Source organism: Paramormyrops kingsleyae, chromosome 25 (genome assembly GCF_048594095.1).
Source record: "Paramormyrops kingsleyae isolate MSU_618 chromosome 25, PKINGS_0.4, whole genome shotgun sequence".
Classification (NCBI taxonomy): domain Eukaryota; kingdom Metazoa; phylum Chordata; class Actinopteri; order Osteoglossiformes; family Mormyridae; genus Paramormyrops; species Paramormyrops kingsleyae.
The window spans coordinates 33,532,694-33,545,785 of record NC_132821.1 but is presented as its reverse complement, the minus strand read 5'-3'; the positions used below and the strand labels follow the sequence as shown (position 1 = coordinate 33,545,785).

At 47.5% G+C, this 13,092-nt stretch overlaps 1 protein-coding gene across 1 annotated transcript in view; it reads left to right on the top strand.

The window, feature by feature from the left end:
- The window catches only part of LOC111855394 (protocadherin Fat 4-like), a 70,837-nt gene continuing 57,745 nt past the window's right edge, over positions 1 to 13,092 (top strand). Inside the window, exon 1 of the mRNA XM_023834355.2 lies at positions 1 to 5,623. Within this exon, the coding sequence (XP_023690123.1) occupies positions 518 to 5,623 (5,106 nt within the window). The 5' untranslated portion in view covers positions 1 to 517. The remainder of the gene's footprint in view (positions 5,624 to 13,092) is intronic.

Sequence of the window (13,092 nt, the reverse complement as noted above, 5' to 3'; positions counted from 1 at the left end):
TCTTCATACCGTTATTTTAACCCACATGCACGGGAGAAACAGGGATCTACAAAGATAAACTAATGTTATAGGCACAGGCTTCCACTAATCCTTTACTTTTATGAGGCGCCGCGTTAAGCAGTTTGCGCTAAACAGTGCGCGGAACGGAAAATCGGATTTAATCTTCTCACTATAATATTAACATTAACAAAAGTGTTTTGAAATGATCAACTTTGGGGAGTGCAGAGAGTTACGGATCTACCGCTTTTGGGATTTGCCTTAAAAGGATGCGCAACATCTCCTGACTTTTTTTATTTTTATTTTTCTACCACAGGAATAAAGTGGTATAAAATGAACTGAATTTCGCTTTTAAAATTGTACAAGGGATGCACGCATAATTCGCCCGCAGTGAATGAAATTATTCCGTACAGCACTATTAGAATAAATCCTTTTTGATTTACATTTTGGGTAAGTCAGACGAAGTTGATGCATAACCGGCAAGAAGTTTGTCCCGGGAAGGTGGACTGGAAATTTCACCATGGCCATTTCAGGTAGGCTTTTGAGGGGGCTTTATTTGATGCTATTAATGCAATGGACTTTATGGAAAAACTGCACATCCAGACACGTCCGCCAAGAGTTCCAGGTGCTGGAGGAGCAGCCGCTCGGTTCGTACGTGGGCGCCATAGACAGAAAGCCGGGCTTCACCTACCGCTTCGGCGAGAACCATAGAATGTTTGCAATCAACGACACGACAGGTGCAATTTACACGACGTCTGTCATCGACAGGGAGGCTTTGCAGAGTGACGTTATCAACGTTGTGGTTCTGTCCAGTCAACCTACCTACCCCACTGAAGTCAGGATTGTGGTTTTGGATATAAATGACAACGCGCCGGTTTTCCCCGACGCTTCCATCGTTGTGTTTTTTAAAGAAGATTCCAGGAGCGGCAGGCAGGTCATTCTGGACACCGCCACGGATTCTGACATCGGAAGTAACGGAGTGGATCATACAAGCTACAGAATAGCGAGCGGAAACGAACAGGAAAAGTTTCGTTTGGATATTACAGTTAATCCAAGTGGGGAAGGAGCGTTTCTGCACTTGGTTTCAACTGGGGGTTTAGATAGGGAACTGACACCATGTTATCAGCTCTTGATTGAAGTGGAAGACAGAGGTGATCCTAAGAGATTTGGTTACTTGCAGGTAAACGTCACTATTCAGGATACAAATGATAACCCTCCCATTTTTAATCAGGATCATTACCAGAATAGTGTTTTTGAAGACACAGCAGTCGGCTTCAGTGTTTTGCAGGTCACAGCGGAAGACCTTGACGAGGGGGCAAATGCAGACATCAGATACTTTTTAGAGGAAGGTACACCTTTTGCAATTGACCCTAAAACTGGTATTATTACTATAAAGGAAGCTCTTGACTACGAGAGCAGACGGCAGTACTCTTTGACCATTCATGCTTTTGACAGTGGAGTCCCCAGACTTTCAGGTCGCTGTGAGGCAAATATTACACTTTTAGATGTCAATGATAATGACCCCATGGTTAAATTCAGGTATTACCCCCCCAGCTCAAAGTTCGCTTCCGTTGATGAAAATGCAGTCATTGGTACAGTGGTTGCTCTATTGACCGTCTCAGATTTGGACTCTGACTCTGCGAATGGGAATATGTCCGTGTCGATTTTAGCAGGGAATGAGCAGGGTCACTTTGATGTTTACTCTTCCCCAATTCCAAAGTTGAGCCTTATAAAAGTGGCCAGTGTCTTAGACAGGGAGCGCATTTCCTCTTATAACTTCACTGTATCTGTTTCTGATAACGGGAAACCCATAGCCAGGTCCTCGATTGCTAGCTTGGTGATTTACATAAATGACACCAATGACCACCCTCCAGTGTTCCAGCAGGCTGTGTACAGGGTCAACATCAGTGAGGATGTTCCTAGAAGGAGCTTCATTGAAGGTGTTTCTGCAACAGATGGCGACTCGGGGCAGAATGCCAATCTGTGCTACTCTCTGGTGTCTGGAAACAGTTTGGGCTGGTTTGCAATCAGTGAGAACAGTGGTCTGGTCACCACTGCTGCGTTACTGGACAGGGAAACTGCATCACAGGTTGTACTGAATATTAGTGCCAGAGACCACGGCATGCAGCCTAAGGTCTCATATGCTACACTGGTGGTGAATATCGCTGATGTCAATGATCAAATCCCCATGTTCACGCAGGAAAATTACCACGTCTTCCTGCTAGAGAACTCACCCGCTGATAGTGAGCTCCTGGTGTTGTTGGCTACGGACAGCGACCTGGGGTACAATGGGACTATCCGTTTCTCCTTTGACTCCGCCACGCCACCCAACCTCCAGGACCTTTTCAGTCTGGATGCGGCGTCTGGCAGACTGAGTACGGCCAGGGTTCTGGACAGAGAACAGCAGGCCTCTTATGAGCTCTGTATCCAAGCCACCGATATGGGAGTTCCATCACTGGCTTCCATTGCGAAAGTGAATATAACCCTTAAGGATGTCAATGACAACCGGCCCACATTCTACCCTGTGCGATACTTTGTCAACATCAAGGAGAATGAACCTCCAGGCACGCATGTCACAACAGTTAAGGCAACAGACTTAGACCTTGGCAGGAATGGAACAGTCAAGTTCACAATTACGCTTGGTGACCTGGTCAGATTTCACATAGACAGCAAAACAGGCAGAATTACCACGCAGCAGTCCCTCAGTAGAGAAGATGGCACAACCTACGAGCTAACGGTGTCAGCAGCTGATGGAGGCGGCCTTCATTCTCTCCCTGAAGCCACCGTCATTATCTCTGTTGTTGATGACCAGGACAACCTTCCGTCTTTCATCCACAGTGCGTATAGTTTTGTGATCTTTGAAAATATCCCAGTTTCCTCTATAGTTGGCACAGTGTCCGCATCTTCACTCGATTCCATCAACAATGTCACATATCAGATCACTGATGGTGACCCAAAGGGGATTTTCCTAATAAACCACATCACTGGTCAAATAACCACAAACAGAGTCATTGATAGAGAAGAGCAGCCATTTCACCAGCTCCAAGTGATTGCACGGGGTGGAGAGGTGACAGGGCAGGCCCTGGTAAACATTACTGTTAAGGACCTGAACGATAACGCCCCCCATTTCCTGCACACATCTGCGAATGTGAGTGTGATGGAAAGCTGGGCGGCAGGACATCCCATATTTCAAGCTAAAGCTGTGGATCCTGATGAGGGCCCCAATGGCAGGGTGGTGTATAGTCTTAAGAAGAATCACAAAGGCCTCTTCCAGATCCAGGAACAAGACGGCCTAATCACACTAAGGGGGCCTCCGACTGTAGCAACCAGTTCCTTTCAAGTGGAAGTTCTGGCTTCTGATCTGGGTGTCCCCCAACGTGCCTCTTCTCTGATTGTCATGGTCAATGTTCATGACATTAACGACAACTCACCCATGTTTGAGCAGCTGTCATATGAGGTCACTATTTTAGAGTCAGAGCCAGTGAACAGCAGGTTTTTTTGTGTGAAGGCCACTGACAAAGACTCTGGTTTGAATGGGGAGGTTACATATGAAATCACTGGCGGAAACACTGGTGGTGTGTTTGGCATCTTTCCAGACGGAGAGTTGTTTGTTAGAGCAGAGTTAGACCGAGAGGTCAGGAACCAGTATCAGCTGCTGGTAGTGGCTACAGACCGAGCCACAAGACCGCTAAGTGGCAGCGTCAATGTCACTGTGGTTCTGGAAGACGTCAATGACAATCGACCCCTCTTTAACAGTACAAGTTATGTGTTTTACTTTGAGGAAGAGCAGCAGAGGGGCTCTGTTGTTGGGCAGGTCTTTGCAGATGATAAGGACTATGGATTAAATAGTGAGATTCGCTTTTCCCTTGAGACTCCACAGCCAAGCTTTGAACTCAACACTATCACCGGGGTGTTAACTAGCACAGCGCGGCTAGACCGTGAGTCACTGGTGAGACAGCAAGGTGCTGCAAAATTCAGTTTTTCCATCACGTCCTCAGACCAGGGGTTCCCAAGGGCCCTGGTTGACCAGGCCAAAGTACAAGTGTTTATACAAGACGTCAACGATAACCCCCCCATATTTACTAAAGACGTCTATCAGGTATCTGTGTCAGAGTTAGCTCAGAGCATGACACAGTTAGTGCGTGTCTCTGCCTCAGATATTGATGAGGGTAGAAATGGACTCATTCACTACCATATCGAGGGAGGCACCGAAGGACTTACGTTTTCCATTGATGGCAGCTCTGGCCAAGTGACGCTGGTGGACAGACTCGATTACGAAACAACATCCTCTTACTCGCTCAAAATTATAGCAGTAGATTCAGGAATGGTGCCCCTCTCTTCTTCTTGCTTGCTGAACATCTTTGTTCTGGATGAAAATGACAACTTGCCTGTCTTCCCTAAGTCTACACTGACCACTGATGTTAATGAGAACATGCGAATTGGAGAGCTTGTGGCCTCTGTAACAGCTACTGACTCTGATTCTGGGGACAATGCGGAGTTAAGCTACAGTATCACAGCATCCAATAATCGGGGGACATTCAGTATTAGTGCCAAAACTGGAAGTATCTTCTTAGCCAAGAAGCTGGATTTTGAAACACAGATGCTGTATAAATTTAACGTAACGGCACAGGACAATGGAAGACCACCTAGGTACTCATCAATACCTGTAATTATAAATGTTATAGACTGTAATGATAATTCCCCAAGTTTTATGTCTGGAGATATTTTCAAATCCATTTCAGAAAACTTGCCACTTGCAACCTCCATAATGACTGTCACAGCACATGACATTGATTCTGATGTCAATGGCCAACTGGAATATTCCATAGTTCAACAGACTCCAAGAGGAAACCATTTCAAGATAGATCCTGTAACTGGGGTCATTTACACAAATAAAGAGATTGACAGGGAATTTTCAAATCTTTTTGAACTAATAGTCAAAGCAACTGACCAGGCTATTCCAACGGATCTCCGACATTTTGCCTTAAAAAACCTGACTGTTTGGGTCACGGATCAGAACGACAACGCCCCTGTGTTTGTTTCTCAGAGTGCACTGGTTGCTGAATCAACCATGTTTGTTGGCTCGGTTCTCACCAAGGTGGTGGCCCTTGACCCCGATGAGGGGATGAATGGAGAAGTCGAGTATGAATTAGTGAGTGGCGACCTTGATACTTTTATTGTAGACCGCTACACTGGGGACATTCGAGTGGTGTCCCCTCTGCTGCCCTCGCGATTGGTCTACAACCTGACCATGCTGGCTACTGATCGTGGGGCAGACAGGAAGGCCTCCCAGACGGACATGACTGTCATCCTGCGGGGTGGGGATGGTCCTGTGTTCTCCCAGCCCAGGTACGTCGCTGCTCTGAGGGAAGATCAGCCCCCAGGAACAAGTGTCATCTCTGTGGATGCCTCTAGCCCACGTGGTGTTGGCAGCCAGGTGCAGTTCTACATCGTGTCGGTGCAGAGTGGTGCTCAGCCTGTGGGACGACTCTTCACTGTCGGCCGCTTCACCGGCATCATCGAGACGGCGGCTGAGTTGGACAGGGAACGGGGTCCTGACATCTACCTGGTGGACGTCTACGCGGTGGAAGCCGGCGCCAGCTTGCCCAGAACGCAGAGAGCCGAGGTGAGTCATGCCGTTTCTTTTGTTTTTTTTGTTGTTTTTTTTTTACTTTGGCCTCTGATGGGAGCGGATGGAATAAACCGCATGCCTCTCCGGGAAAAAAAAATAAAAATCTGTGAAATCTACAAATGGTAGATTCAGGCGTGACACAGTGGCAAAGCAGTAACCAATGTTACCTGACCCTACTGAGACTGGGGTTTGAGTCTCTGGTACTTGCATGTTTGCATGTCAACTGCCCCCCCCCCACAGTCGACAATCTTGCTAAAGTGAACTGGAAACTGCCCGTAGGCGTGAATGGTGTGTGTGCCCTATGATGAGTTGGCACCCCATCCTGGATTATTCACTGCCTTGCCATCCTGCAGTGGACAAGCGGCATAGAAAGTGGATGGAAATGCACTAGGTATCATTCAGTGTTTCAAAGTCCCGTGATTTTCTAGTCGCCGGGTTTTATTTCTGCCCGGCTTCTCGTAGTGGAGAAGCATTGTTTTGGCGACAAAGCCATTGTTCCAGTTCCCAAAAACGGCCAGGCTCGCACAATGACCGAGTCGTTTGTGTGAATACTCGAGGAAGGGGAAGTGAGCACAGGGCATCCTGTACTTCCCTGGGGTCCTGCTGCTGGAATCCAGTATCCTCTCTTACTGAGCGTAAACTGCATTAGCCTGCATGAGAGGAATTTGAGAAACAGTTTTATTCATCCTGGCCATTAATCATGTTGCACGGCTTTACGGTCTTAAAGCATGATATATGTCGATTAGCGATAGGAGGAAAAGACGCTTTGTGCGCTTCAGTGGATGCTGTATGGTTTTACTCATTTGTGGGCTGTTCTTTGGAACTAAATGCAGTGATGCGAGCTGGAGGTGCTGTTGAATGGTCTAAAGGGGTCCATGCGCATAGATTACCGATGAGTTAGGGACAGAACAGAAGCCATGAACACTGGGATGTCCTACAAGATCACGTGATGCATGTGCAGGACCAGAATTCTCATGCTACTGGGGGTGTGATGTGATCAGAATACTGGGAAGATTTGGAGTTTGCTAAGGGTCCCCAGCTCGACACAGGGCATCCTGAACGTTGTGTTCAATCTTCCCTGTGGGATGAAGGAAATTTTCTGAAGCAGAATTGAGAAATTCTAGACCTGGTTTGTGTGACTGAATCCTTGCCACTGTTTAAATGAAAAACAAATGTGATGTTATATATAAGCATTGGAAAGTTCCTCTTGAAGCTAACATTTTCTGTTATTATAGGTTTGATGGTACATGTTTATAAATTCTTTTTTTTTTCAACCATACCCAAATGATATCACTGCTGTTTACTTGAAAATGTGTTTTTAATTATTACATTGAAATTACACAACATTTTTAGAGGTTTTCATAAGCGTGTGTGTGACCACATCTCCAATCCGGCCTTTGTGAAAGCTGGGAAGAGAGTTTAGTCCTTTGGTGTTCATAGTACAGTTACGTCAGCATAAAACAAATTAAACCGACCATGCAGCAGTGCATTCCCAGTGACAAATAACATTTCTGATTTCAGCCTCAGTATAAAATCTGATTTCGGTCTTGTTTGAATGGGCCTTAAGGTGAGAAACTTCTCAAGATTCTAAGGTATTTAGAGCACGATTATCAAATCCAGGCTGAAAGGATGAGTGGGTTGCACTGACTTTCTGTGATTTCGGAAACAATGAGCAGAGTTTAACCATCCCATGCACTGATTGCATGGTGGGGGGCACTGCTGGTTGCTTGGCACACTGCTAAAAAAAGTTTAAAATATTTTGACTGCCTGGTATTTTGCCTCAGAATCATGGGTCACGTTGTCTGATTTTATGGGCTTATTTCTGCCAGTTTAGACTGGAATTCCAAACTTGTTTTATCACGTCCATTGTGGGGAAACGAAATTAAAAGGTATTTTAGAAAAAGATACAGAAATAGTATGAAACCAGTTTGTTTAGGGTTTTTTGTGCTCTTCCCCCTGGAACAGAGTCCACAATTATCTTAATTACTCATTTTGTGATCGGTTTTAAGTAGGTTTTTGCTTCCTTTTGATTCATGAGAGCGGTGTTTTTGTAGCGGCTGCCTCTGGGAGCCGCGACCAAGGTGTAGCTCTGACCTCGCTCTCTGTCACAGGCTGCAGGAAATGGGAGTAAAATGCATTTTTGTTCCTTTGCGGCCTGTGAGGTTGGCAGGCCGAACCTGCAGTGGATGGGGGGGGGGGGGGGGCTGAGCGTTCCCAGCGCCACTGGGACTTTACAAAAGGGAGACCAGATGGTCGTGGAGATAAACGTGCCCTGTTATTGTTTGTTTTACTCCGCAAGGTCTGGCGAGTTCTCCAAGGGCGGAGCTAGTCGGCAGAGGGTCCGTCAGCGCCTGCCAAACTTTCTATCAGGAGTTCCTTGTGCCCGGCCGAGTCCTCTACACTGCGGAAGCTGCGGGATAAGACGAGATGCCGCTAATGCGAGCAAAAATGGCAAAACAAAACGGCACATGGGCGATGTTCCCGAAGTGGACCGCGTGCCTGTTCAGCTTCAGGGTGCAGTGTCTGCTCTGATGAAGCTCTTTCTGAAGCTCTTTCTGAAGCAGTGTAACACACTCATTTTGTCATTTGAAGAAGCTCAAGAGCTGCCAGGGGAAAGAAGGTTAGCCATTTTTTAGGCCACATGTCGCGTTGACCGCTTCCCGTAGCTGAACTTCTGTTGGCACTTTGCCTGAACTCCAGTCCCTGTAGAGCAGTGGTGTCAAACTGCACTCCTGGGGGGCCGGAGCCCTGTGTAGCTTAGTTCACTCCAGTCCTGGGGGGCCGGAGCCCTGTGTAGCTTAGTTCGTTCCCTGTTCCACCACAAATGATTCAGCTCAAGAGCTAAGTGGTAATTAGCACAAATAGTTGAATCTGGTGTGTTAAATGAGGGGAAACCCAAAAATGTGCAGAGCTCCGGCCCACCAGGACTGGAGTTTGACACGTGCTATAGAGCAACTAAAATGATATCGTTGAAAGACACAATGCCATGATTACATAGGTCACTCAAAATATTCCCAAACAGTTAAACCCCAAACCAGTTGAATCTGTTGCAGTCTGCGAATCTGTTCATTAATTTGGCAGATGTGAGATGTGGTGATGGATTCTGGCTGGAGATGAGAGACGCAGCCATCTATCGCCCCCAGTGCAAGTTACTTTGGCCTCCCAAGTAGCCGCGGTGGCTGTCGTATGAGTCTCTTTAGATGGCTTAGCCCACTATTGTTCATCATTTTCCATACATTTGGACCCAGCTCTGGTACCACTGGTCCTGTGTCTGTTCTGGGTGTCTCTCTCTTTAACAAGAGCTTTATAACGCTCTATTGTGCGAATGTCAATGAAGTCTGGCTCTGTAACCCTGACCAGCAGACCAGGGCCTCAGTACTGCATGTTTAAACTCCCACAGCCCCAGTTCTGTCCCGATTCTGACAGCTGGCTCCTCTACGTAAAGATCTAACCTGCCCAGGTTCAGCAGTTGAGTGCATCAAGCAATTGACTGATTCTCAACATAAACATGAAACGTGTCCCTCGGAAAATGTGTGCACGTCACCGAGCTCTCAACGGGCTGTGGTGTTAGAATTTCAGTTGCCAGCAGACATCCTGTCTTAAATATCACAGCGGGCCTCCTGGATTTGGTACCCATGAAGTTGACGAGGTTACTCCAGAGTAGGAGATGTTAATGTGCATCTATGCTCTTTTGTGAAGATGCTGCTCTGCATTTTTGGCACCTGTATCTTGCGATTTAAATGTAAGTTTCTCAGGATAACAGTTATAAATGACATAAAAATGATCAATAATCCAATAACAATGACCATGTAATTAGATTAACTTACCCCATTTGATCTTGTTAGTTGTTATAAATAAATTGTAATAGGATGTCTTCTCAGCTATTCTGAATACTTTTAACAGATGATACATTGGCTCTTTGACAATAATGAGTATTACCAAAGGAGTTTTACTAGTAGTATTATCAAACTACCATTGAATAAGATCCCAGGTTCTGGGCCTCAGAGAGAGATCTTTCTCAGGATTCAGTGGAAAGACTTCGTTTCAGCATTTGAAATAAAATTGTTATGGATATAATTGATATTTCGGTTGTTGAGGGAGAGAGACGGATTGACAATGCAGGTGTTTCTCCGATTTCTTGGCCACATTCCACCACCAATGTTCTTTATATTTATGCACAAAACCCCAGACATTTGCAGAGCTAATTTATTGAGATTGCAAACTGCCACTTGGTGTCTACATGTCAAATCAGCACTATATAAATGAAACATGTCTATCATCTTTTATTCAGATCATTTTCTTCATCATCGTGCCCATTGATGCTGCTCAGTAGATGTGACACAATACCAGTGATGGTTGAGCAGAAATCATAGATTATTCATTGTTATTAAATATCACCTAGAAGGCCTTTCCTTAGTCTCCCCCTGCTTTGTGTGTGTGTGTCTGAGTCTGTGTGTGTGTGTGTGTCTGTGTGTGTCTGTGCGTGTGTGTGCGTGTGTGTCTGTCTGTGTGTCTGCGTGTGTGTGCATGTGTGTCTGTGTGTGTGTGTGTGAGTGAGTGTCTGCGTATGTGTGTCTGTGTGTGTGTGTATGTGTGTGTGTGTGAGGCCAGCATGGGGTTAAGGACCACAGCTGCTTTTGGCCTGAACGCTGCACGTTCCTGTCGTCCCGTAGAAGGTTTTGTTCCTTTGTGGAGATGCATTTTTTCCCCCAGCTTACAGCTTGATTGTCACGCCTCATTAGCAAAGCGTTTTTAGCCTCCTGGGACTCGTACCCGGGGGGGTCGTGTTGGAGTCTGCGCCGGACCTGCCGGCGAGCTTATGTCTGCACGGCACTGCACGGCACTGCACGGCACTGCGGGGGTGCCGGATAGAGACCACAGTGACAGGGGTGATTCTAGGATTTATTTAAGGTGGGGAACATTAGAGGGAGGGGCATACTGCATACAGAAGGGCCATCATTAGCCAGTGATATGTATCAAACTGCTGATTGACATTGCAGGGGTACTCCGGCAGCTAATCAGCTTTCACCTGGCTATCGCCCCTTGGCCCCGCCCCTTTCTATGCCCTGGCTTCGTGATTTCGGCGAATGGACGCAAAGTTCTCATCTCAGAACTTACAGCTTACACAGCTCAGTCAGTGTCCTGCCCAGAGATGTCAGAAGCGTTTTTACACACGTTAAAAACACAACTGAAAATGTATTCTCGTCATACCACAAAGCCACCACAAATGTAAACCTGTTCTTATAACCTGTACATGCCCAAGATTTTTTTGTTTGTTTTACATTGCAAGCTGTTCACTGTAGCTGTTCATTTTCTTAACTTATCCTACTGTAAGTGTTTTGGTTGACATTGTGTGGCGTATACAAAAATTAGAATGAGCTTGTTTTATTTTTTTGTCTCACACCTTCAGCCTTTTGTTTTCCAGCTATATTTAGCTTTGCTGGTCACAACGGCATGTCTGTGTTTTTTGGATGGGGACTCAGGAGCCGGGAATATAGATGTATGATTAGACTGAGTCAGGATGCATGAAGAGCCCAGAGTCTAAAAATAGACTTGGAATATTTGTCCACATGCAGACCAAAATGCTTCTAACTCCTGCCCCAGGTTTATAAATGTAAATGTACTACAGTGGGGGAAGGTTTGCAAATGTAAGTTTGTTCTTGAAGTTTGATATTGAAGCAACATTGTTCAGTTGGTTGAAATTTGCCTGTCAGTCTGTTTGCGTTCCTGGTTTCGGTCTATAATGCCAATTTCTGTTAGCACATTATTAAACACTGCCTTCCCTTTAAGGTATATAGATGTTCCTTCATCATAGAACCTACAGTGCCTGTGCTGCCTAACCTTATGGCTGAACGCCATCTACATGCTACTTTATTAGAATGAGAGCAGGGAGACAGGGCGGCGTGCGAAGTCTGTGTGTGAGAGGGGAATGGTGTCAGACAGCGAGTGTGAGAGAGCAGGGAGACAGGGCGGCGTGCGAAGTCTGTGTGTGAGAGGGGAATGGTGTCAGACAGCGAGTGTGAGAGAGCAGGGAGACAGGGCGGCGTGTGAAGTCTGTGTGTGAGAGGGGAATGGTGTCAGACAGCGAGTGTGAGAGAGCAGGGAGACAGGGCGGCGTGCGAAGTCTGTGTGTGAGAGGGGAATGGTGTCAGACGGCGAGTGTGAGAGAGCAGGGAGACAGGGCGGCGTGCGAAGTCTGTGTGTGAGAGGGGAAGGGTGTCAGACGGCGAGTGTGAGAGAGCAGGGAGACAGGGCGGTGTGTGAAGTCTGTGTGTGAGAGGGGAATGGTGTCAGACAGCGAGTGTGAGAGAGCAGGGAGACAGGGCGGCGTGCGAAGTCTGTGTGTGAGAGGGGAATGGTGTCAGACGGCGAGTGTGAGAGAGCAGGGAGACGGCTGCGTGTGAAGTGTGTGCGTGAGAGGGGAATGGTGTCATACAGCGAGTGTGAGAGCAGGGAGACAGGGCGGTGTGTGAAGTCTGTGTGTGAGAGGAGAATGGTGTCAGACAGCGAGTGTGAGAGCAGGGAGACAGGGCGGTGTGTGAAGTCTGTGTGTGAGAGGGGAATGGTGTCAGACAGCGAGTGTGAGAGAGCAGGGAGACAGGGCGGTGTGTGAAGTCTGTGTGTGAGAGGGGAATGGTGTCAGACAGCGAGTGTGAGAGAGCAGGGAGACAGGGCTGTGTGTGAAGTCTGTGTGTGAGAGGGGAATGGTGTCATACAGCGAGTGTGAGAGCAGGGAGACAGGGCGGTGTGAAGTCTGTGTGTGAGAGGGGAATGGTGTCAGACAGCGAGTGTGAGAGCAGGGAGACAGGGCGGCGTGTGAAGTCTGTGTGTGAGAGGGGAATGGTGTCAGACAGCGAGTGTGAGAGAGCAGGGAGACAGGGCGGCGTGTGAAGTCTGTGTGTGAGAGGGGAATGGTGTCAGACAGCGAGTGTGAGAGAGCAGGGAGACAGGGCGGCGTGTGAAGTCTGTGTGTGAGAGGGGAATGGTGTCAGACAGCGAGTGTGAGAGCAGGGAGACAGGGCGGCGTGTGAAGTCTGTGTGTGAGAGGGGAATGGTGTCAGACAGCGAGTGTGAGAGAGCAGGGAGACAGGGCTGCGTGTGAAGTGTGTGCGTGAGAGGGGAATGGTGTCATACAGCGAGTGTGAGAGCAGGGAGACAGGGCGGTGTGTGAAGTCTGTGTGTGAGAGGGGAATGGTGTCAGACAGCGAGTGTGAGAGCAGGGAGACAGGGCGGTGTGTGAAGTCTGTGTGTGAGAGGGGAATGGTGTCAGACAGCGAGTGTGAGAGAGCAGGGAGACAGGGCGGTGTGTGAAGTCTGTGTGTGAGAGGGGAATGGTGTCAGACAGCGAGTGTGAGAGCAGGGAGACAGGGCGGTGTGTGAAGTCTGTGTGTGAGAGGGGAATGGTGTCAGACAGGGAGACCGGGCGGTGTGTGAAGTCTGTGTGTGAGAGGGGAATGGTGTCA